General features: G+C 38.9%; 1 protein-coding gene across 1 annotated transcript in view; it reads left to right on the top strand.

Moving 5' to 3' along the window:
- The window catches only part of LOC121925015 (DNA excision repair protein ERCC-5-like), a 30,893-nt gene extending 7,131 nt beyond the window's left edge, over positions 1 to 23,762 (top strand). Inside the window, 12 exon segments of the mRNA XM_042456698.1 lie at positions 471 to 531; positions 3,248 to 3,391; positions 6,285 to 6,492; positions 6,695 to 7,654; positions 8,249 to 8,496; positions 9,530 to 9,589; positions 9,591 to 9,650; positions 12,315 to 12,528; positions 14,442 to 14,586; positions 15,384 to 15,584; positions 16,550 to 16,634; positions 19,267 to 23,762. Coding sequence (XP_042312632.1) covers positions 471 to 531; positions 3,248 to 3,391; positions 6,285 to 6,492; positions 6,695 to 7,654; positions 8,249 to 8,496; positions 9,530 to 9,589; positions 9,591 to 9,650; positions 12,315 to 12,528; positions 14,442 to 14,586; positions 15,384 to 15,584; positions 16,550 to 16,634; positions 19,267 to 19,830 — 2,950 coding nt within the window. The 3' untranslated portion in view covers positions 19,831 to 23,762.
- Positions 23,763 to 24,739: the final 977 nt, after the last annotated feature.

Genomic DNA, 24,739 nt, shown 5'->3' with positions numbered 1-24,739 from the left:
GCTTTGGGTCACTTTGGAGGTATGCTGTTTAAATGATGCATGTGTCCTAAGAGTCTGAAAGCTGCGTCAAAGCTGCGCTCAAGTCCTGGGGACTAGATCGTGGCTTTGACGCAGCTTCCGGACTCTTAGGATACATGCATCATTTAAACAGCATACCTCCAAAGTGACCCAAAGCAGCTTTATTTTGGCCTGTCTGTATGGGGCCTTAGTTTTGTTTTTGATATTGTTGGTTTTAATCATTAATGTTAAAAATATTTGGGAATAGTAAGAGGGCTGTTCGTTTGTAACTATTTGTCAGTTTTTTATGTTTTGGAGATTAGTCAGTGTTTATGTGGATGGTTTTAATGAAGATTAAAATAAAAGAATAAAGAATAAGATAAGATGATCAAAAATAGTAGAAGAAAAATGTTCTTTTTAATAGTTAATGTGTTGACACTTAGTCAATTACCACTTTTGTTCTTGCAACATAGCTCAGAAGAAGAAGATGAAAAAGAATGGGAGGAGCGAATGACCCAGAAAAAGATATTGCAAGTAATAGTTCTTTCTTACATACCTAAGTGCCTCTCTTCTGAAAAGTGATCTTTAAAATATATGTTAGTGTGTTAGTAAGGCTGCAGTACAGTTGTGTTAAAAACGTGGCTTTGAAATCATTAGTGCTGAATATTTTCTAAATGAAACCTCCACAAAATATGTAATAAAGACAATTGAAAAACTAATGTAATGTAAGATTTGTTATGTTTTGCCTTTATGTTGAGCCTAACAGATTAAGAGGCCTAGAGGTCTTTTTCTAGTCCATATTTGACTCATAGGCCTGTTACAGACTGCCAAAATAAAGCTGCTTCAGGTCTCTTTGGAGGTATACTTGGAGGTCGCGCCAAAGCCACACTCCATTCCTAAGCACTGGAGAGCAGCTTTGGTGCAGCTTCCGGATTCTTAGGATGCATGCATCGTTTAAACAGCATACCTCCAAAGAGACTCGAAGCAGCTTTATTTTGGCAGTCTGTAAGTGATCAAACAGATATCTGTGGATATCCCACAAGATTATAATCTTGTTCTACAGCAGCTGATATATTGAGGTCTGACTTGTCTGATCCTCTCTCATTCTGTCTCCTTCCCTCTAAATATGACATTAATAATAGTGTTATATTTTGAGGACTTTAGCTAGATTCTTGAGATAATGTATTTGAAACATTCAGGATACTGCCACGTATTAACATTTATTATACTGTAATTGACTTACCAATTTATATTGATGATCCATTTAGTCTAGTGTTCTCATTTCGGCAATGACAAACTGGTTGATCTTGGAAATAGAGTAGAATGAAAACAGCAGCTCAGCATTGAGGAGTGATTCATAGCTGATGGTTAGATGTTGAAGAGATTGGCCTAAATTGATGGTTCTCAAACAGTGGGATGGGACTTGGAAGCTCGGATCCCTTTTCCTCCTCTTCTTCCCAACCATTTTTATGTGTAAAATTTAAAAATGCTTTGAGTTGAATATTGAATTTATTTAAATAAAACTTCTAATTTGAATGATGTTATTTTGTTATAAAATGTTAAAATATGAATGTACATGAATATGAGAATGAAAATATGCACACTAAATAAACAAAGTAATTTTAGTCATATATTACCTTGAGTGGGGAGGGGTGTGTGACCTCCATATGTAGGTGTAAAGGAGGGTCCCAATGGTAGAAAGTTTGAGTACCACTGGCCTAAATCCTTTTGTTCCAACCAGAGTAGAGCCATTGAACCAAGAGGCTTTATCTATGTGTTGACTCACCATTCAGGAATTAATTCAGACCCTTTCTAGCTGTCTTGCTGTACATGATATATCTGTCCTGCATGACACAATAATTGGGCAGAAGATAAAGACTGTATTTATAGGAAGAGGCAATTTGCACTTATTTTGAAAAGCACTCTAATTTTCTAATGCATTTCCTCTTTTACAAAATGAAAGTCCACCTGAAAGCAAAAATTTCAAGATAAATAAGTCAGATAGCAAGTTGTTTGTTTGTTTGTTTTTGTTTATATGCTTGGCCAGTATCTGACATTCCATCATAAACATTTCCCCAAGAAACAGGATAAGGCTACTTTGATAAAGGGATGGAGCAGGGTGAGGGATGCCATTAGATAGTTTGATTCTCAGTAGCTACAGAAACTGATGTCTAGTAGCAGATTCATTCTTTAATCCAAAGAAATCCTCCAAATACACCCTTCTCCCCTAGTCATTTGTGTTTGCCATTGGTGTGTTTGGGGAAAAATAAAAGGATATACTTGGCTTAAACACCTTAAAGGCACCAGAACCTGTTTGATGTTGGAAGCTAAACAGGATCAGTCCTGGTTAGTACTTGGATGGGAGACCTGGTTAGTACTTGGATGGGAGACCAACAATGAATATCAGTTGGTGTAGGCTATATTTCAAAGGAAGGAACTGCTAAAACCACATCTTTAGTATTCCTTGTCTAAAGAAACCCTATGAAATTCATGGCACTGTCATAAGTCGGCAGGCAATTTGAAAGCACTGATGCACATACTTGGCGTCTTTATTATAAAGTGTACAAAACCTGACATTGACTTTATAGTTGGCCCTCCACATTTGCAGCTTTGGCTTTGTGGCTTTATTTTCAATTTTGATTACTATGTAATCTCTAGATCCTTCAGCGTAACTCTCCCAGAAGTTGACCATAGAGTTGTGCTGGAGAACCTATAAGTTCCTAAAGAAAACACTCCTCTAGGCACTTGTAAGTCCTCCAGCATGATTCTGTGATCAGCCTCTGGCAGATGTTTACATAGAGTTGCCTTACAGGACATGGAGATTCCCAGAGAAGTGTTATCTCAAGTAAAAAGTAGTGTTTTTTCAATTTGTGGTTTTTCACGTTCATGGGGGTCCTTCACCCCTAACCCCAGCAAATGTGGAGGGGCCACTATATTTCCAGTCTTGAACTGGGCTGTACGATGGTTTTATGTGTCTGGTATACAGTCTAACTATCTTCTTGGTTCCCTATTCTGCACATGTAGCATTTGCTAGTTCTGCATAGTGCCCCAAAGTTGCAGCTTCTTCATGTGTCCCATTAAGAAGAGGGAAATTAATGCTTTAATTCTAGTGTTACAGTATTTACAAAACTTATTAGTTTGTGTCTGTTTGTCTGTGTTTTTCTCTTGTGTTTTTCTCTGCTCTGTGTTTTAGAGCATTAATTTCACAAAGGCCTACATTTTGTCTGCTGTCTTCTCCCAAACTGCATAGGAAGAATTAATTGAAAACCCTCATTCTGTAGATGTTGAATCAGAAGATTTTCAGAGCCTGCCAGCTGAGGTAAAACATGAGATCCTCAGTGACATGAAGGAATTCACAAAACGCAGAAGAACGTTATTTGAGACAATGCCTGAGGTAAGGAAGAGGCTTTTGCTTTTTGTCTTTTCATGCTCCAAAGAGAGTTGCCACTTTGGGAGCTGGTAAATCCCTGTAAGGAAATCCGCTACACCATTCCCAAGGGTTACCTGTAAATAGGGGGGAATGAGTGTTACTGTATTCATGCCCAGTTGGATTCCAGTAGCAGAAAATTCATGCTTTTCCTAGAAACAAGCCACCTTATGAGGAAGGAAAAAATTTGAACTGAAATAAGTTTTCATTCCTTGTTATCTTTATGGACTTTCTACTATAATTACAATGGCAAAGCTTTGCCTTCCTGACTTCCTATCAGAGTGTTTCTGAGCCTGATTGTTGACAGATACTCTTGTGGAACAACATACTATCTTGCCAGTTCATTTTAGGATTATACCTCCCAACTGTATGTCTGAAAAATTATTTTCTTCTTACTGAATAGATTTGTAGTCATGCTGTTCTGTAAAATTACATTTAGAAAATCTGACAGCATATTTAAAACATTGCATAACATTCTCAAAACACCATGGGAGCAAATTAAAATAGATGTAATAAATTATAGATAACCAAATTGATAGTGTCAGAAGAAAAGCTGGAGTGCTTCAGACTTGGGAATTACTATCTGCTTAAATGAACATGCCTGAGAAGATACAGAGATTTAACTTGTACTAAGATTTATGAAAGGAAACCTACATAAGGTTTTCATGTTGCTCTCATATATTTGCTTTCTTGGGAAAAGGTCCACTGAATTCAGTGGGACTTAATTTTTTTAGACGTGTAGGACTGTCTTGTAAATCAAAGAAATTGAGTCTCAGCCATATAGTGTTGAGAAAGTAGATGTGCAATGTCTGCTCATAGTTAGCAGACACCAAGTGGAGCATGTATTGGTTTCTCAGTGTGGGAACAGCTGACCAGCCAACAGACTCCTTTAGCTGTGTTTTGCAAACATAAGCTATGAATAGGGCACCCTGCTGCCTTGAAACAGCTGTTTTAAATCCACCACTACTATTTGTATAATCATAAATTTTCATGGCTATTTAGAGCACTGCCTTCACTAAGCAACCAGTTCTTGTGTTACCATATTTACAGTTTAAAGTAATGTGATTATCAAATTTTCAGCCTTGACCTTTGCTCTGAGAAAATTAGAAACCTCTTATTGTCACTATGTTCGTATTTCCGTAGTTCTACAGTCCTTAATAGTTTATTCCTTACAAGCTGAGGTATCAGCTTCTCATGGGTTCTAACCTGTTAGTTCCCCTGTGGTGCTCTTCCTCTTTTCTCTCTCACCACTTTATGTTCTCATTCTCTTTTCTTACCTTCTACCATGATGTTCATTCACTCTTCCTCTCTGCTCAGTATTATTATTATTAACCTTCATTTATGAAGCGTTGTAAATTTACACAGCACTGTACATACAATCTTTTTAATTAGATGGTTCCCTGCCCTCGGGCTTACAATCTAAAAAGACATGACACAAAAGGAGAAGGTCACCCACTTTAATTGGAGTCTTTTGCTCTGAACTGTTTGAAGAGTTAAGGAGCTCTGCAGAAGAAAATACTATTATAAGCTACCTAGTGGGCCTGTTTCCAGATTTATTTTTGCTGCTTATGGAGTGGCTCTAAATAGTATTGCAGGTTACAGACACATTTTGATCAACTAAAATTAGTATGATACAGTAAATAAAAGAAACTTAGGGCAGGAACAGACAGCGTGGTAAAGCTGGCTTGGGGGTGTGGTATTTAGACATGCCACAGCCCCGAGTTGCCCAGAAGCTGTGCTGGTGATTACACAGTAGCTGACTTCCAGGCTACTTGGAGGCGTGGCGTTCAGATGCCATTCACCTCAGAGCTGGCAAAAGGCCAGCTCTAGAGGCAAAGGGGTGGCTTTTTTCTGCCCCAAATAGGTGTGGACTTTTTCTGGTCCTATTTGGGGCAGAAGCTGGCCAGATTGGGGCTGTTATGTGCAGTTGCTGCGGTCCCAATCTGGCTCTCTCTTGGCATGACGCTGCCCCTTTGGAGCCATCTGTTTCATCCCTTACTTTCATAGTAAGACTGTGAGGCAGGGTTTATAAACACTTTTGTTGTTGCTCTGTATCTTCAAGCCATTTCTGACTCATGGTGACTCCAAGGGAAACCCATTACAGGGTTTTCTTGGCAGAATTTGTTCAGAAAGGATTTGCCTTTGCTAAGAGTATGTGACATGACAAAGGTCAGCCTGTGGTTTCCATGACTGAGTGGGGATTTGATCCCTGGTGCCCCAGTGTCTTAATCCAGTGCTCAAACCATTACTTTACACTGGCTCTCTTTACTTTATTTATGAAAAATTAAGGGAGTTGTACAGTGACTTGACCAAGGCCTGTTTTGGTGTATGGCTGAGTAAAAATTTGAACCATTAACTCTAGGGCAGAATCCCGTATTCTGCACACTGAATATCCTATACAAGCCTCATCTTTTTTCAGTCCAGGGTCCATTCCTATTGCAAGCATTCACTTCCAAGCCCAAAGAAACAATGTCAGCCTACCTTAAACTTTATCTTCCTCTTCCTTGCCTTCTGGTAAGGGGTCTTTGTAAATGGACATAACACAACACCACACTGAGAATTGTACAGAAGGAAATATGTCAGAGTTTCAGTCTGAGTTTTAGTCCAAAGTCAACTGCTGATTTTTATGTTTTTACATTTTAAAGATAAAAACCTTTAAAGTATTGGATACAGCCAATGATATTCTAAACAGAAAACAATGCGTGGATGCGTGTTTTTAAAAAGAGATTACGACCATGTTCTCCCCTGACCTTTGAAATATTTCCTTCTCTTCTTACAAAGTAAACAATGTTTATTTTCTAGAAATACAGGAAGCTCAGCTCATTCAGGCTGACAGTTAATTATTGTCTTTCAATTAAAGGAGTCCAATGACTTCTCCCAGTACCAGCTAAAAGGATTGCTTAAGAAAAGCAGCTTAAATCGGCACATAGAAAAGGTGGAGAAGGAGATGAATGAACAGCATGCAGGTGATATTCAGAGTCGGTATGAAGAAGACGGGGGCTTCTTGAAAGAAGTGGAAACTAAGAGGGTTGTGTCTGAAGACACCTCTCACTACATCCTCATAAAAGGTAGCAAGCCAGTAATGTTTTGGTTTCATATGAGTTTTGAATGATGCACAGTGCACAATGTGATATTGAAAATAAACCAAATGAACTGCAAGGAATAGTTGTCAGAGCTTTGCTTCTATATGATTTTGACTCTTGTATTTTTATTGCACCAAACCTATAATAGCATGTCAGTAAAACATTGATGGTCACTTTTCCCTTTCAGGTATCCAGTCCAAAAGAGAGGTTTCCAGAGATTTGGCAACAGCATCTGCAAGCCAGTCTTCCATGCCTGAAGATACAAAGCCTAGTCTGAATGCTTCCCAAACCCTGGTTAATGTCAGCTCATCTTCATATGTCCCCTCAAAGACTGAGTCAATGAGCAGCACATATCCCGCGCCTCCTTCTCCCAGAACAGTTCTTGCAATCCAGACAGCTATGCTGGGAAGCAGTTCAGAGGACGAGCTAGAAGATAAAAACAAAAACCAGTCAGATTTGGCTAAACAAAAATCTGACCCTAGTATAGATGCAAGCAATGTTTCACCAAGAACATTAAGGGCTATTCAGAAAGCTTTATATGAGGAGGAAGACGACGAGGACATTAGGCCATCTTTTACCAGCAACGTTGGTAGTAGTCAAGAAGAGACACCTTCTGTGAAGGACCTTCTTGCCAACAGCTCAGATGAGGAGAGCCAGGTACCTGAAGGCCAGAGTGGAAAGGAACTTCCATTTTTACCTACAGGGCAATCTGAATATACAAACATTAACCAAGAGAAGCAAGTGGACCAAAGAAATTGTGTGTTGGGCAAGGATCAGAGTGTTCCTGAAAGCCCTTGTAGCCTTTTTGTGGAAAAAGGAATTTCTTCTGTTTCAGATGACAAAGAAAAAGGGGTGGAAATGCGGTCTTCCAAAATAGATGTAAGTTATATTCAAAGTGAGAGCACAAGCAGTGACATGCAGCAACCAATAAGATCTTCAACAGACACTCCACAAGTAGCCCGTATGCATTCACATTTGGCAGAAATAATCCAAAATGGCAAAGTTGAACAGTTAAGGGAGTTGGTTCACCAGCCAGGACAAAGTGCTTCTGTTGTGCAACACGAATGTTCCTTTACTTCAGAAATAGCAAAGATGTGTGAAGAAAAAGTGGAAGCTCCATCACAGTCTGAAGAAAGTGAATCTGATGGTATGTGGGCTTTAAATGAGTTTTTATGATAAAATCAGAATATTGGGTCTACCAAAGGAATTACATGTATGGAAACAGAATAAAATAGTATTTCTGTGGATCTTCTTGCCTATGGAAACTCAGAGGCATAATTTTTAGTGATTTTTCAGATGCTGATGAAAAATACTTTGTTTAGGAAGGCATCGGTTCTTTCCCTTATCAAACTATATTAGGCACTGTGACTTGTTTTTAAAATGCTTGTTTTCGCTGTTTCTATGTTGTTTTTTTGAAAATTAAATTGTGAACAGCTTTGGTTTTGCTGAAAAAAAAGTTGCCCAGAAAGACATATCAGAGCAGCAGCCAAAGCCCATAGCTGGATTCTGGCCCCACACAGTATATGGTTTAATTGTTTTATTGTTCAAACTATTTTTAGTGAGGATGTTAATGGTTTTACTGTTTTTTCTTAGTGATGTTAGTTGTCCATGTACTTTTTTGAAGTGAAAAGGGAGAGTAAAAATCCCAAATATATGAAGAGCTGGGTAAAACAGATTACTACCAGTGAAACTACTCTGCTTCAAAGATGAAGAAGCTACTTTTTGTGTTTGCATTGATCAGGTAGCTTCATTGAAGTGGATGCTGAGCGAAGTGAAGAATTTCAGGATGAAACGCATGGGATGTCTCTCACCTCATCCGATCAAATGGAGGAAGCGATGGCCAAAGCTGCATTGGATATAAGAGGAGGGAGTGATGGCAGCATGGAAAGCCTAGCAGAATATTCTGGTGAAGATGTAGAGATACAGCAGGAGGCAGAAATCAAAGACAAGGAGGATGCTACAGTTAACGAGTGGCAAGATATTAGCATGGTAAATAATTACTGGATGAATTATAAGGGAACGGTCATGAACCAGGGAAAGCTGCATTCTTACCCTGCCCCTCAGTAATTTTTTTGAATTTAACATAAACAGAATAATAGGGAAAAACACAAACAGAAACACTTGGTTCATCTGAAGATGAAATTCAACCACACAGTTGCATTAAACAAACATGTACCAAAGAAGATCAGGTATCACGTGATAGTACACCATTCTGTAAACCTAAATGAGTAGCTGGAGGAACAAATGTCTTTCTGTTTGTATTGACATAAGAAATAAAAAGAAGCCAAGTTGCTAGAAAGCTTCATGGTCTTCATTATTCCTAACACTTTTCACTTGATTGGTTAATTTTTCCTCTAATGCCAATTTCATAATTTATTTTTCCATGCACCTGCTGAAAATCTTGCTGCATTCTTCTAATTTTTAATAATTATCGTCTGAGCTGACAAATTCATGAAAGACATCAGGAATTTGTGGAATAAGTTTGATTTTTGGGAATGCTGCATTCTTAAAATATTCTGTTTGGATGTCTGTTAGTTTTAAGGTATGAATCTTTGTGCAGATATTTTAAAAGAAAGAAGGACAAAATGAATGCATTTGAACTCAGCAAGGGCAGCAGCTATAATTTCCCAGTGGCTAGAGCATATATTGGAAAAATTACCTTTTAGATTGTATCTTTCAGTATCCCGCATCTACTGGCCATGTTAAATGAGGGAAAAGTAGTCTCCAAAGGAACTTTTCTTAATTTTGTTCTTGAGATGGGTTTAGGCTTCACCTTCTGAAGACTGGTTTGCTGCTGGTACATTACCTGTCTCTCTGGGAAGCAGTAATTTGTTCTTTTCTTTTTAATTAAAACCTAGATTAAGATTCCAGATTCTTTTGATGTGTAACTGGAAGAACAAAGTCTTCCAACAAATTCTCCATTTAACGTTTTTAGCAGAGTTACTGTTTTTTACATATTTGAATTCACAGTTGTTGGCACATTACTTTGCCTTTAACAAGGTTTGGATATTTTATATTACAGGAGGAATTGGAAGTCTTGGAAAAGAACCTTTCTGTTGAACAAAACACACTTCATGTTCAGAAAAAAACAGCAGGAACGTATAGCTGCCACTGTCACAGGACAGATGTTTTTAGAAAGTCAGGTACAATCCATTTTATATTCCAACTTGTTTGTTCCCAGAAATTTCCACTTTACAGAAGGAGAAACCGAGGAATGTTGACTTGGGCAAAAATATTCAGTCAAGTTCAGATGGAAGGAGGGTTTGAACTACAAGTATAGCCCTCTTAACATTGGACTGCATTAGTTTTGAATGAGGTGAAAAATAGTATTTTGTTTAAATTTGACTTCCATTATTAGTATTTCCATTTCTTTATTTGCACAAAAATTGCAGAATCAGATTTATGGAATTATTTCAAGGCTAATGTGTAGATTACATGCGCCCCTTACGCACTGTAAAATAAAAACTGACTGTATTGATGGGAAAAGACATTTAACTGATAACATTGTTTTGTTTAATTTGAGTAGAAGGCACATGTCTAGGAAGGAAGGAATGAAAGAAGACTTTAAGGAAACTAATTCTAATTAATGTCAAGCAAAGCAAGTGGATACTTTTGAACATAAGAGGGAATGAGATAAATACGTATTTTAAAGTGGTAAACATGAGATTTATGTTAAGGTGCTTACCCCACCCCATATTTATTTACAGTATTTAATTTATTTATTGCATTTATATCCTGTCTTTTCTTCAGGGAACTCAAGATGGCGTACATGGCCCACTTCCCCATTTTATTTCTCGCAACAGGACAGTAATAGACTAGTCTTTCCTTTTTAATGCTTTTATGACTTGGAAAAAGAAACTGCGGAGAGGGGAAGAGAGTGAGAGAGATATTATAAAAGGAGCAAATTGCCTACACATTTCTTTTTGCCACTTTGCTAATTAAATATATTCTTTTGGACAAGGCTATAAGCAGAACAATTCTATGCAAGGAATATATACAAATGAATGTAGCTTGCTTTAAAAAAATAACACCACTGGAAAGTGCATGCAAAAATTAGTAAAATAAGTTGCTCATTTAATGTACTACCAAGACATGCATTTGAGAAGAAAGAAGAAAATGGATTAACAGAAAGCTAGAAATAGTGTAACCTGCCCACCCAGTGGAGTGTCAGGATTAGGAAACATATCGCATAATTGCATATACAGCATATTCAAGATTGGAATATGTGTATGAGGAAAACCCGTTTGCAGAAGGTTTACTTGCATGACTCAACTGTTGGATTTTTGTTATTTAATTTATCGACAAAAGTTGGCATTCTGTATTGCAGTTACAAGTTTGAAACAGAGTTCCAGATTCGTAATTGTTGTGTATTCAGTATCAGTACTTAAGATGATCATCACATGATTGCAAAGATTGTACATGTCCAACCTCAATTGTAATAATAATGATGATGGTGATGAGGGGGGACAGTTACAATCATTGCAATAATATTACTATCATCTGTATTGTATCATCATCATCACCATCATCATCATTTCTTCATTTCTTACCTGCCTCTCCCCAGCATCTATATTGGGTAAAGGAGGCCTGCTCAACTGCTGATTGAGGCACAGGGAGGAGAATAATTCTATCCCCCTTCCCACCAGTGAGCAAGGCTGCAACAATCAGAAGCAGGACACCCTTGTTTCCTTGTTTCAACCTCACCCGCTTATAGTGGTGGTATGAGCTGTAGGGGCTGGAAGCATCATCCTTTTTGTGCCCTGATCAGCCGTTGAACAGACCTTCACTTGGTGTAGTTGTTGGCTGTTAAGGTAGCATGGGGTTCAGGGAGAAGTCAGACCAAGAGATGTTTCCTAGATAGGCATTTGTAACTAAGCAACCAATGTAGGATAATGACAAAAATGTTTTGGCTTACCATCTCATTGACCTCAGTGGTACTTAACTGTGAGCTGTCATACCTAGGATTGCAATGCTGATATCTTCTAAAAATACCTCAGGTACTAGAAATTTGCTGAAGTATATTTAATGTTAGCAATGTGCTGGCTACTCAGTTACATGGTTTACTATCTGTAAGTTGCGACTTTCCATGGAAATCAGTTTTGAGATTAGATCTGGATATGCAGATTTTGCTACATAGTCAGGTTCAGAGGAAAAATTTATATCACATTTAATAGGAAAGCATGAATACCAGAGAGTTTTTGCTATGACATGACAGTTCCATTCTATGAAGACAGATGGAAGTGAAATCTCTCCTCCCCCAAAAAACGTTGGCTTTACTACAATAAAATGTACCAAATATTCCCCAAATAATGGCACAGCGCTGCATGTTAAAGTAATGAACGGAAATGCAAGCAGGTTAATGGCATATGACAGAATCAGCATTCAGTAGACTGATGCATTGATTCTTGACCATTGCAAAAGTTGGTTTTAAATCAGATATAATGGAAGAGGGTTCTCATTTGGACCCTAGAGCTGGTGCAGGGAAGATTTGTGTTTGTTTAAGCATCCATATAACATAGCACTTTGCAGAATTGTTTTCTTAAGTAAGAATATTTGTATAAGCCAGCATTGCTTCACTTGGTACCATCATGTAGTCCCTTGCATTGGTGAATAAGCCATTAACCATATAAACATAACCTTCACATCCTATAATAGTGTGTCAAATGCAGAACCTGTAGACAGTTCACAGATTTCAGCTGCACAGCATCAAGTAATGTGCATGAAGGGTGTGTGTGTGTGTGTGCGTACCACCTTTAGTAAAACTTAATTAGAGGAAAATATTTTAACTGTCTGCCCGTACTTTACAGGAACTACTGCGTCTCTTTGGCATCCCATACATTGAAGCCCCTATGGAAGCAGAGGCTCAGTGTGCCATCTTGGACCTCACTGATCAGACTTCTGGGACAATCACAGATGACAGTGATATTTGGTTATTTGGAGCACGACATGTGTATAAGAACTTCTTCAGTCAAAACAAGTATGTGGAGTATTACCAGTATGTGGATTTTCAGAATCAATTGGGTAAGATCAAATACATTGTTTATATAGAATTTTTGTACCTTGGATTTCTGTATGTTGTTTCAGACGTATCATCTGATTTATATGGTATATCTTGATTGTTATAATTTAACTGTATGAGCATAGCAATGTTTTTTCACAACCAGCCAAATAGATTTTTAAAATTTTTTAAGGGACTTCAGATTAGTGGATTGGGTTGCAATTCTCTTCACTCTCAGTTTAGGAGTAGGTACCCCTGAATTTAGTGGGATTCACTTTTGAGTAAACATGTTGGTTAGGTATAATGGGAATAGTCTAATCTAATGCATGGCAAGTGTGCTAGGTTGAGGGAAGGCTAATCAGTTATAGTTTTCCAGGATTTATCTTGTACATCCAAGATAAGTAATATCTGTTTAGAATTTCAAGGGTATCTAGAACTAATTGAGAGTGTAGCATTTTAATCAAAATACTCTTAAAACAGGATTTCAGGACAGTTTATCTATCTGCTTGCATTCTGGCCCTATAATAGCGCTGCAGTAATAATATGGCATAGGTGTTGCTCTCTGTGAGTAGTATAGAGCTGGGCTGGACAGCAGATTTGGGCTAATTTTTTTGTCTTTGGGATCAACTGGAGCCAGATGAACTGTAAAAAGCATCCCCAGAAATAGAAGTCCAGTTCTCTTTTTATAAAATCTTTAAAAACTGTATGTGTGTGTGCTTACAGAATGTGTCTGCGACTTTTATAAAAGGTGAATTACCACCCATGGAGGCCTTTAGGAATTACAGTTCATCTCTCCCTTTTTTCTGCCAGAAAATGAATATGAGGGAACCTTGTGAAGGGTAAAGCCCAAAGAAATGGCCTTGAGGGGCTCGTGTGACCCATTTCAGATCTGGCGATGGTGACACACACCTTAGTTACATCTTAGTTGGATTACTGAAATGCACTCTATGTGGGGCTGCCTTTGAAGAGTGTTTGGAAACTACAGCTGGTCCAAAGAGCTGCAGCCAGATTGTTAAATGGTTCTGGTTACAGGGAACACACAACTCCTTTATTAAAACAGCTTCATTGGCTTCTTTTAAGATATAATTCAAAGTGTTGATTTTGACCTATAAAGCTCTTATGGCTTAGGTCCAGGTGATGAGAAGTGCCATATTCTCTCTTACAAATTAGCTCATGCTTTGAGATCTGTTGTGGAGGCCCTTCTCTCTATCCCACTAGCCTCACAGGTTGGGAACATGGAAGCTGCCCCCAGGCTCTTGAAATCCCTTCCCAGAGAAGTTAAATTGGCGCCCTCCCTACTTTCTTTTTGCAGACAAGTAAAGACTTCTGTTTAGATAGGTACTAGAAGATGTGCTTGATCTTGCTAATTGTTATGCTGATGTGTGTGCACATATGTTTAACAATATTTGTTTTAATTTTTTGATTATTTAATCTCATTTTAACCTTCGTAGTGCATTGGTTTTTAACAATGTATTTTAATTAGTTGTAAGTTATTTTGAATTTTGAATTTGGAAAAAGGCATGATAGGATTAACAACAACAATATTCCTAGGGTATACTACTACTAATAATTGTTATTTGCTCTGAGTCCTTGCGGTCTACCTAAGCATAAGAGCTGTACTATCAGCAAAATAATCAACTTGTGCTTGTGAAATTCTGGGAGTAAACTGCTTTCTTCAGCCTATGCAGCTGTGTGCTTTTTTTCTTTAGTAGATATGTAGAAATACACAAAGATGTTTCATACTGTTTTCTTTAGCTTCCTTGCTGTGTTCCTTGAGGAAGGATTTCAAATCTTGCTATCCAAGATCTTTCGGCTACCTTAATGTTGCTGACAGTGCTGATTTTGTATGCCATGTAATGGCCTCTTTTTAAATTGACAAACGAATGTAGTGCAAACATACTAATACTGTCACATATGGTTTACTATTTTCCTTCAGGCTTGGATCGAAACAAGTTAATTAATTTGGCCTATCTCCTTGGCAGTGATTACACAGAAGGCATTCCTAATGTTGGCTATGTAACAGCAATGGAGATTTTGAATGAATTCCCTGGACGAGGACTGGAACCTCTCTTAAAACTTACGTAAGTGATTTTCCTTGTAGGCAGCTGATGGCTGCCTTCCAATGTTTTTTTCATTTGAAACATTATGAGCCCAGAGATCTGACTTCTGCAAGCACAGAAATATTGACCTAAATCAAAAGAAGCAATCAGAGCACTGAGTTTTTCTTGTAATTTCTAATGAGTCTTGACATTAGTTGCAATAAGACTTACCTCCTCCCTTTCTTCTAAGTAGCCTTTAGAGCTGCAAGGACAATCAATTTGTGTTTGGGGAGTCTCCCTGTGAACTGAGAACTTCAGTTTGTTTTCACTGCCACAATCTTCTTCCCTGGGAGGAGACTATAGGATTTTCATACTGAAGTGTGCCTTCTATCTTTAGTAGGGAACTGTTAATGCAGAAAGCAACAAATAATGCTTAAACCATACATATTATTCTTCCGTTTGGCTGCAGATTTTCTGTTTGGATCATGGTTCAGTACTTCAGTAGTTACAAGGATTCTGTGTCAAGGATTGGTTTCTATTCAGACTGGCCTAGTGAGCATATTTCTTACTCTGTACAATACATCTTCATTTCAGAATTTGACTATCCTTGTTACAGAATTGTGGGTGCCTTTTTGAACTTTAGAGGTCCAAACCAGTCCTGACCAAGGACTCTTTAAAGATTTCCATTTATATCCTTGCAGTAAAGTTATTAATCCTCATGTATGCCAAATGTATAGCTATGGAGAAACAAATGAACAAAATAATGACAGAAAAGCTATATTGTTTTAGTTCTTTCTCTGTGTGAGAGGTTTTTTTTAATGTATGTGTAATTTTTTCAGGGATTGGTGGGCTGAAGCTCAGACGTGTAAGAAAACACAGCCTAACCCGTATGATACTAAAGTGAAGAAAAAATTGCGGCAGTTGCAACTTACACCTGGTTTTCCAAACCCTGCAGTAGCAGAAGCATACCTGCATCCTGTGGTGGATGAATCCAAGGGATCATTTGTTTGGGGAAGACCTGACTTGGAACAGATCAGAGAATATCCTTTTCACTCCTGTTTGTCTCTTCCTTTGTGAAACTGTAGTTAATAAAAGGAAATCTGCTTGAGTGGAAACATTTGTGTAGGTAAATTGTAAATCAGTATGGTGCAATGTTCTCCCTTTCTTGCTTTAAAGAGTGCAGTTTATATGGTTGGTAAGTTCTATAGTAAGCAAAGGACAGAAACTTGCTCTTTTTGTGCACCACTTCTTGTGTCAGGATGGACAAGAGGTCACACTGCTTCCGGCAGCATAAATTTTAAAAAATGTGACAAGAGTGCACATTAATTTACCACTGAGGCCTTGCTTTCTCAGAGTGAAGTATTGATCCATGCAGGAACTTTTGCAATACCATCCCATTACTGCTGAGGGGCAGGGAATCAGTGTCCATTCTCTGTAGTGGACTGGTGGTAGCCTCTGCTGCCTACCAGGCCTATGTCCCTGATTGAATAGGTGGTGGTTACACTCCAGGAAATAGAAGGGGAAGTTCATGTGATCTTCAGCCCCTTCTGATCCACAGCTTGCAGCAAGAGTCTCACTGTGCCTTATAGGTCATCCAGTTCCCTTGTGTATTTGCCTCATGAATACAATTTCTGGACTAATTTAACTAACAGTGAGGAAGTACAGTCTACATTGGACAGTCTTTGGATTTCTTCCTCTTGGAAAAACAGTAGTAATTACTGACTTGTTCCATGCAGTGCTTTCCAAGATAAAAGAGAGCAGAGCTTAAACCATATGTACATATGAAAAGTTCTGCAAACCTCTGAAATGGAGAGAAAAGGGCTTGAAAAACTTAGGATCACATAAAACTAGTAATCAAGAGAATTTCCATTTTTATGTGCTCATTATGCTGCTACTCTTACATTTGTGAAATACAAATGACAAACCTTGTTTTTCCCATATGAAGGTGTTCTAGGAATTTTCTTTCCTTTTTAAATTTCTGTTGATGACCCTTAACTGCTTGCACATTTTGCCAGAGCCATTTTGGCTGGACAAAGTTAAAAACAGATGAAGTTTTGCTGCCTGTTCTCAAACAGCTGAATGCTCAACAGGTATTAGTGTCTTAATGCTTTAATTGTTTATACTGGGTTTAACTATGCTGTTTTTAACATACATTTTAATGTTAGTATTTAATTATTTTTAACTTTTGGAATTAATGCTTTAGCTGTCTCATTTTAAATTATTGTAAGCTGCCTTGAATTCCATTTTGGAAGAAAGGTGGGATATAATTCCCATTAATTAATTAATTTTAATTATAATAGAAAAGAAGAGTGAACTTAGGCAGTGGTCTGGGTGGTAATAAAGTATCCAACTGATACAACTGATAAACCTAACCTCAGTGTAACAATGAGGCTATGTATATCTCCCAGCTAGCTATAATTAAATCATCTTGTACAGTCATAAAAGACAGTTATCACTCTGAAGAGTGGCATTGTTGAAAGTAAAATCAAGAAAGCAAGTCTTTTCAAAATTACACCACCCACTAGATATAGCTTTAAATGAGCCTTTTGGCAGGAAAATTCCATTAAAAAAATTACACCAAATTCAATATATAATCAACAATAAGAGTTTAGTGGCGTGTTCCACTGCAGTTGCTTAATAATATACATTGAAAAATGAATAATGTGCTATTTTTAAAATGTGCAAAGAACCTAAATAGATTCTACTTCAGTGATGGCCAGTGATCTTTGGGAAAGTGGTGACACAAGACAGGTTCAAAACAAGGGGATCACTTCTCCAGGGCATACTACAAGAAACTGCATCTATACTGTTCACTGCAATATGAATCTCATCCATCCCCCATGCCTTGGTGTGGGTTTATCCCTGCTGAGCCAGGGTTGATGCACAAGTACACCATGGCAGACACCACCTTTTTGTCAGAGCCAGGCCACAAACCCTTCACTTTTCAATCCAGGGGTTCTATCAATTGCTGATGATGACACAGTTGTCTCATGTGGTGCAAGTTGGCCATTATGCTTTAGCTGGAGTTACAGTTTGCATCTTTGAAATTTCATGATGCCGTATTCTTGTCAGTTCATTTTCATTTTCATTTCTGGGAGAGTCCTTTTTCATTGGTTGACACTTCTGTAGGTATTGCTATCATATGACTTAATTTTTGTTTAGAAACTGACAGTACTGATCTAACAGTTTCCTATACATTTTTCATGGAAGTGCAAAAAAAATTAATGGGTCTGGTCAATGAATCCTCTAGCTATCACAACCAATTTTTAGAGGAGAGGTGTGTTCTGCTCTGAAGCCACAACTTGTACAGTCACCAGAATTGTCAAGATGTGTTCAACTGAAAATAGTAATGACAGATAAACACCCAGAAGCCTGGAGACAGACATAAAAGGGATCTGAAGTTGGTCTGTGTTCAGAGCTCCTTGATGGCTAAATGTAGGAGGTGGCAATATCAATCTCCCCACAGGTGACTTGAAAATTTGCCAAGAATGATGAGACTCCTCTTCCTTTCCAGTGTACTTGAAATTATTTTCAGGCCATAATTGGTTTTCTGGCAGCACATAATTTATGATGCTGAGTCAGAGTACTGAGTAGACAAAAGGGACCACCCAGATTGGTTTATTTCATGTCCATTGTCCCTGTGTAAGGCCAGGTAACTTTCTCACAGGATTCCCTTTTGCTTATTGAAGGAAACCATCCTTGTGGAATGGCAGGGAAGGCATCAGCTGAATGGCACCCATAATCCCTGCATTTACAACTGCCAAGAAGTATCTAGACAGATTAGTACACATCTCCATAACATCAGATTTGCCTAATGTAGCAAGTGGCTATAGATTGCTTAAGAGATACCATGTTTCGATCAAAAAGTGTACAAAAGTGCTCATACTCTTGAAATGGTTTTCTCTTGCATCTGAGAACTAAATAGGTGAACATTTATGTCACTGCTTGTCAGTCCTCTTTCCCATGGATTCAGAGCAACATGCAGCTGCTCTACAGAGTAAGTCAGCTGTTAACACTGGTATCTGATATGTACTGTAGGCTATAAAGTGAGGTACTGTAGGTTCCTGCCACTACCTTCCTTTTACTCTTAATGTGGATCACAGAAGAAAGTCCAGAGTCCCAAGATATACTAATTCAGGGCTAAGAAGTGTAGTGCCCTTCTAGAGCCATCCTTTCATCCATTAGTATGGGCAAGGCAGCTTGCTCTTCTCTTATCTGCTCTTAGGCACAGACAAGGTAGGTGAATTAAACTGGCTTTTTTGCCTGACGAGTGAGGTTTTTCTTGGGCTTGTTACTCACCTCTTCTCTAAAAACTGGTTGTGGCAGCTAGAGGATTCATTCATATTCAAACCTTGAGTCCAAATCCAAAGAAGTAGTTTTTAAAGGAACATAATGAGATAGAGAAAAGCAACCAATCCTAAAAACGCAACAAAGGTTAGAATGCTCTTTGATCTATTCTGAACTCATGGAGGTAAAATACAGAAGTGATTTGGGGAGTTTCAGCACCCTGCCCCCCCCCCTTTGGATAACTGGAGGAGGTGACTAATTGAGTGTCATTTGGGAAAGAAAGATGGAAAATTCATGGGGCTAAAGTGAACTGGTTTGCTTCCTTAAGGAAGACATAACTAGCTGTAACCCTGAAACCCCATTAGTGAGTAAGAATACATTGCAACATTTGTTCTGTTAACTTGTCTTGTGGAAATGTACTTATTTTTTTTGTAGACTCAACTCCGTATTGACTCATTCTTCAGGCTTGCACAGCAAGAGAAGCAAGCCATCAAGAGTCAAAGGGTTCGTAGGGCTGTGACTTGTATGAAGAGGAAAGAGAAGGAAGAAGAGGAAACTGAAGTCCTGCAGGCTACTGCAATCATAGAGGAAGAATTTAAGAAGAGGAAAAGAAAGAAACCCAGACAAGATGCAGAGCAAGAAACAGGTGTAATACAGAGCCACCAAGGCAAGAGGATAAAGCACTCCTCACATACAAATCAGAGTTTTTTTGGGGGAGGCTTCATAGGGGAGATTCAGCTCTCAGAGGCATCTAGTGGATCATCAGCTGAAGATCTGGAGAATGAAATCTTGAATAGCTGCAAGAGAGAGAAAACAGCTGAGATGCTTAAAACTGACACAGCAAGTCACAAAACAAATCTGGGACTTGAACTAACAAGGGATGAAGCTGGGAGTAGCAGCTCTAGTGAGGAGGAAAAAATGCCAATGGTGAGAGCCAGGCCTGTTTTTGAGGGGAGAAAAGCAAGGAGCAAGTCTTCCAGGGGAAGACGTAGGAAATAATGTTAGCTAGAAACATTATTTAAAATAAATAAATAAATGGTAAGCAGTGCAATGTAATCTTCAGTAAGAATTATTTTGCTTTTTGTATATATTATAACTACTTACTTCCATCAGCGAAATGTTAGCAAGCTTGAGCTGAAACTAAAAAAATTCTTTAAGAAGATACTAGTTTTTCCACCCTCAATAGAGCTTCCAAATGTGTGTATGTGAATTTGTCTCCATCAGGAATTTCTGAAGGTGATTTGTGCTGTATTATGTTTTTCATAAATGAACTGAAATTGTTTTATAATGTCGCCTGTCATTCAGCTTCACACTTCATGAAATGTGATAAGAGGCATGCCATACAAGGTTTCTGCATACTGCTAGAAGAAAGTATTTTGGCCAGCTTCAGTTTCTTCATGTTGTTGTTTGCCTGTTTTCAAGATCAATTAATTGTAGTATTCAGTACAAAAGGAAAGGCACTGGTGATCATTCTTTGGCTATAAAAATGGAAGTTATCTTAATGAATGGCAACAAGTAAAGCTGAGGCGACAAGAATAAAAACATGGATTTAAATTTCCCTTACTGTAACAAAGTGCTGAGATTACCTAGATGTGCTAGATTCACAGACAGTGCATTCAGACTGTGTGATGAAGTGAATTATGTCAATCTGGTGTCTTTCCTTCGTTTTGCTCAAATAGAACATACTACTGGACACTATTTTAACAGGCAGAAAAATGCAGAAAAACATTTTGTTCTTTCTGCCAAGGTGATGAGATGTCCAGCAGGCTCCCCCCTCAAAAAAACCCCGTTCCACTCTGACTTCCAAGAAAAATGTGTGTCAAAAAGCAATGTACAGCTGACTTGTGATGTCATTCACACAAAGTGGACCAGATGATTTTTGTAATCACAAGAAAGCAGCACCTTGCAGAAGAGGAGCAATCAAAATGTCTGGGAGGCTGTAGCAGGTCTCCCATTAGGAGAAATGCAGCATTTAGGGCCGATCAGAAACGGCAAGTCAATGGTTGTAATTTAGTGGAGCTGTTTAATAATATGCATGTTGTGGAGAACATACTAGAATCTAGGGTTATCCAATGAAGCTGAAGACCAGGAGATACAGATCAAACCTAAGGAAGCACTTGCGTAGTAAATTGCTAAAACACAAATTTACTACCTCAGGGTGTAGTGGGTACAATAGTAAACCACTGGAACAGATTGCAGCAAATGTGAATGGGGAATTTAACTCTTTCCTCCTTGTTTAAGTTCTTAGGAAAGGGCTTCAGTTCAAGCTGCTGTTTGTATCGGGAGGACATCCTTTTTGCTGTGAATGTAATGTTATACCTGCTTTTAACCAGCTTTGAGCTGATTTTCTTCACCAAATAAGATCTTTTAATAGTCCTTCTAAGCTGAAAAGCTTTTGCTGTTTTAATATTTTAGCATATGAAAATCCAAACCACATACACACATATATATAACGTTGGCAAGAAATAATCTTCTGAGGATGAACTCTGAAGGTGACTTCCAAAAGATCTGCCCTATCGTTCTGATTAGTGTAGTGTTTCATAACAGTAACAAATCCATCCTTTCAGGCATGAAATTTTATAGACCGTATCCCATCTCACCAGCTATGTCTCTGCTGCTGAGTACAGTCCAATCCTGGTACTTTCTAAAGTCACTGGAAAGATGTTATGAGTGACTTGTATAACCTTTGCATTTGTAGTTTGCTCCTTTTTCAATCCCTGAATTAAAAAAATTCAGGGAGCACCCTTATTTAGAAAACGTTATGCAATTCTTGGTTTGACTTGGAGATGAAACACAGGTACTTTTAGTTGTTAGAACATGCTCATTCATGTGTGTGAATGAGAGACCTGAGAACAAAATGCAGTGCTAAAGGCAACATTGTGGATTGTGGGAGCTAGTGTAAAACATCTGTGGAACAGATGTTTTTGTGAGGGATTGTAGTTACATAGGCACTGAATTGTCTTATTTGATCAGAGCCATTAATTAAGACCCCCCTGAAATTCCCCCAGATGACAGTAGTAGTGACTACTACTGTGTTTCTAATCCAAACTAGGTCACTGCTAGTACCTTAAGATATTTCAGGAGATGGCAATAGCTGCCTTGTGGTACTAAAACAGCCTGTTAAACCGTGGTGGGAGAACCTGGGCCCTGCCAGATGTTTACAAACTTATTACTCTGCATTGGCCAGGCTTGTTGGTGCTAATGGAAACGGGTCCTGTTTCATTAGGTGGACCAAAAGTTCCCAATCTATATGGTAGATGCTGATGTTCATTGGTTACATGGAGCAGGCAACAGTAGAAGCACAAACTCTGGCAAGTCGATCAGTTGCTGTAGATGGTGATGGTGGTTTGGGTGTGTACTTGTGGTTAGAATTACAGAACCTAGTCAGTTGATACAGATGTTACTCTAGCATCTAAATGGACTCATGCTGCATACTTGTAGAATTAGAGTTTTTTATAGCTCTCCCTGAGGAAAATGTATATTTATCCTCAAAGTAGTGAAAATGCTTTCATACTAGCTCCTCTCTACCTCGGGGTTCAGTCATAAATATATTTCTATGTTGTACAGGGATGGGTAATGACACAAGGTGTGAGGATTGCACATTCCCCTCACATGACATCAAATTATTGCCAGCATCACAAATTTGAAACATAAAATACCCTGCCATGCTTTGCAGCTGTAACCCAGGATCCAGCCCTCAGTCACTGATCCTTGAGATCAAACCAATATATATGTAAAAGGAGGATGCTGGCAAGCAGCTAAAAGGGGGCACCACAGTACAGGAAACCAGCTATACCATATTGGGACATTCAGGTGGGTCAGCATGGGAGAAGCCCAGAAGATGTAGCCATGATGGAATCTCTTCTCATAGTTTTTTGTGGGTTTTTGGGCTATATGGCCGAATTCTAGAAGAATTTGTTCCTGACGTTCTGCTTGCATCTGTGGCAGGCATCTTCAGATAATGACATAGCCTGAAAAAACCACAAAAAACAGGGAGTTTCCTTCTGGGATTGAAACTTTTTGTCTGAGGACATTCATACCGATTATCCAGATGTCCATTCTACTCCCCTGGGGAAGTCGCTAAGACTTTCCACTCCTGAAATACTGCCCTCAGGACATGATTCGTGCTATAAATACATGTGCCTAGACAATAGCAAATTGGCCTAGTTTGAAGCCAGACAAAATTTATTTTCGATTTCAGCTGGACACCAGTAGCCAGCCACCCCCTGTATTGCCATCCTCATTCTGGTAACCCTGCAGTTGGAGCTATGCTTTGGATTGGTACAGTACAGTGGGCCCTCCTTATCTGTGGACTTGCCATCTGTGGATCTCAGTATCTGTTGCAGCAGCCGCTGCCACTGCTGCCATCCTCTTCCTCTTAGCACTCCTCCTAACAGTCCTCATTGTCCTCCTCGTTGTCTTCTTCCTAGCAGTCCGTCTGGTTGTCATCCTCCTTGCAAAAGCTGCTGCCCCTTGAGAAGAACATTCTGCCAACTGCAGCATGGCCCCTCACAGCCCTGAGGATAACTGCCCCAATCGGCAGACGTTACACTCAGGCGGCAACAGCAATTGCAAGGATGAGGAGGAGGAGGACGATGACCAGAACTGCTAGGAGGAGGAAGAGGAAGGCAGGGGCAGCAGCAATTGTGAAGAGGAGGAGAAAGGGGATGATGAGAAGGACTGCAACAAGGAGGAGGAAGGTGATGGTGGCAGCAGCACCAAACTGGATAGGAACTTGAGCATCTGTATTTTTGGTGGGTCCAGAATGGATCTCCCATGGATACCAAGGTCCCACTGTATTTCCTCTTAGTCATCCTGCAGTTCACTTCACTGTTACTTACTACCTTTGCATTGTTAGTTCTTGTGTGTGTAAGAGAAATTGTGCTTGTGAATATGAATTCCTTGTTTTAAATAAACTAAATTAATTTGGACACTGCCTCTGGAGTTCTCTGGGTCTGGAAGTGACTTGTAATCTTTGGGTTCCGTATTGGGAGAAAAATGGAATATAAATTTAATGAATGAATACCCCTTAACTGCAGGCCAAACAGATGAGGAAGTCCCCATCCAAAATTATACCCACCAACACATTTCACACAAAGTCAAGAGAGGGGCTGCAGTGCTTTGCCTTTGCTCAGCCTGCTGGGAATGGCAAGATTCTGTCCCCCTCTTCTCTCTCTCCTGCTGAATTGAGTGCTAAGTATTTTTGGATTTTGAGTGCAGTTTGCAGCAATTAAAATAAGCTGCAAAGAGGAAAGTGGCAGGAGGAGAGAAACTGGGACATTTTAAAAGCAATTGAAAAGTGGATGACAGAGGATGAATCAGGACTGTCCCTTCCAAATTGGGACAGTTGGAAGGTATGCCAAACCATGGCCAAATAACCCTCTTCACTCGCTAAACTACGGCATAGAGTGAGTTGGCTGACAATTTGAAGATTGTTTAAAAAATAAAAAGTTGGGGCCCACGGAAGCTGGAACCATAGGCATGGAAGATGGTGTGCATCTTAGTCTTGGTGTAGTGCAAATTACTTCTAACGTACACACACAAATGAAGCTTTCTTAGGCTAGGATTTTCCCCCAAATACTATTTTACTTTGATGTGGAAAATACTATGTCAAAAATCCCAAATAGGACACTTAGGCTGTATCTGCACTGCAGATACTGTTTCAACTGCCATGGCTCAAGGCTGTAGAATCCTGGGCTTTGTAGTTTGTTGTGGTACCAAAGCTCCTTGACAGAACAGGCTAAATATCTCAAAATCCCATTCCTTTGAGCCATGGCAGTTGAAATTATGCCCCTCTGCATTATTTCTGCAATGCAGATGAAGCTTTAAGATAGTACTGGGCATGCACTCTTTCTACAGTGCAATCCAACACGTCCACTCAAAAGTGATTGCTACTGATTTCGTTAGG

The sequence above is a fragment of the Sceloporus undulatus genome, chromosome 3, assembly GCF_019175285.1.
Source record: "Sceloporus undulatus isolate JIND9_A2432 ecotype Alabama chromosome 3, SceUnd_v1.1, whole genome shotgun sequence".
Lineage (NCBI taxonomy): Eukaryota > Metazoa > Chordata > Lepidosauria > Squamata > Phrynosomatidae > Sceloporus > Sceloporus undulatus.
This window is presented reverse-complemented; position numbering and strand designations above follow the sequence as displayed.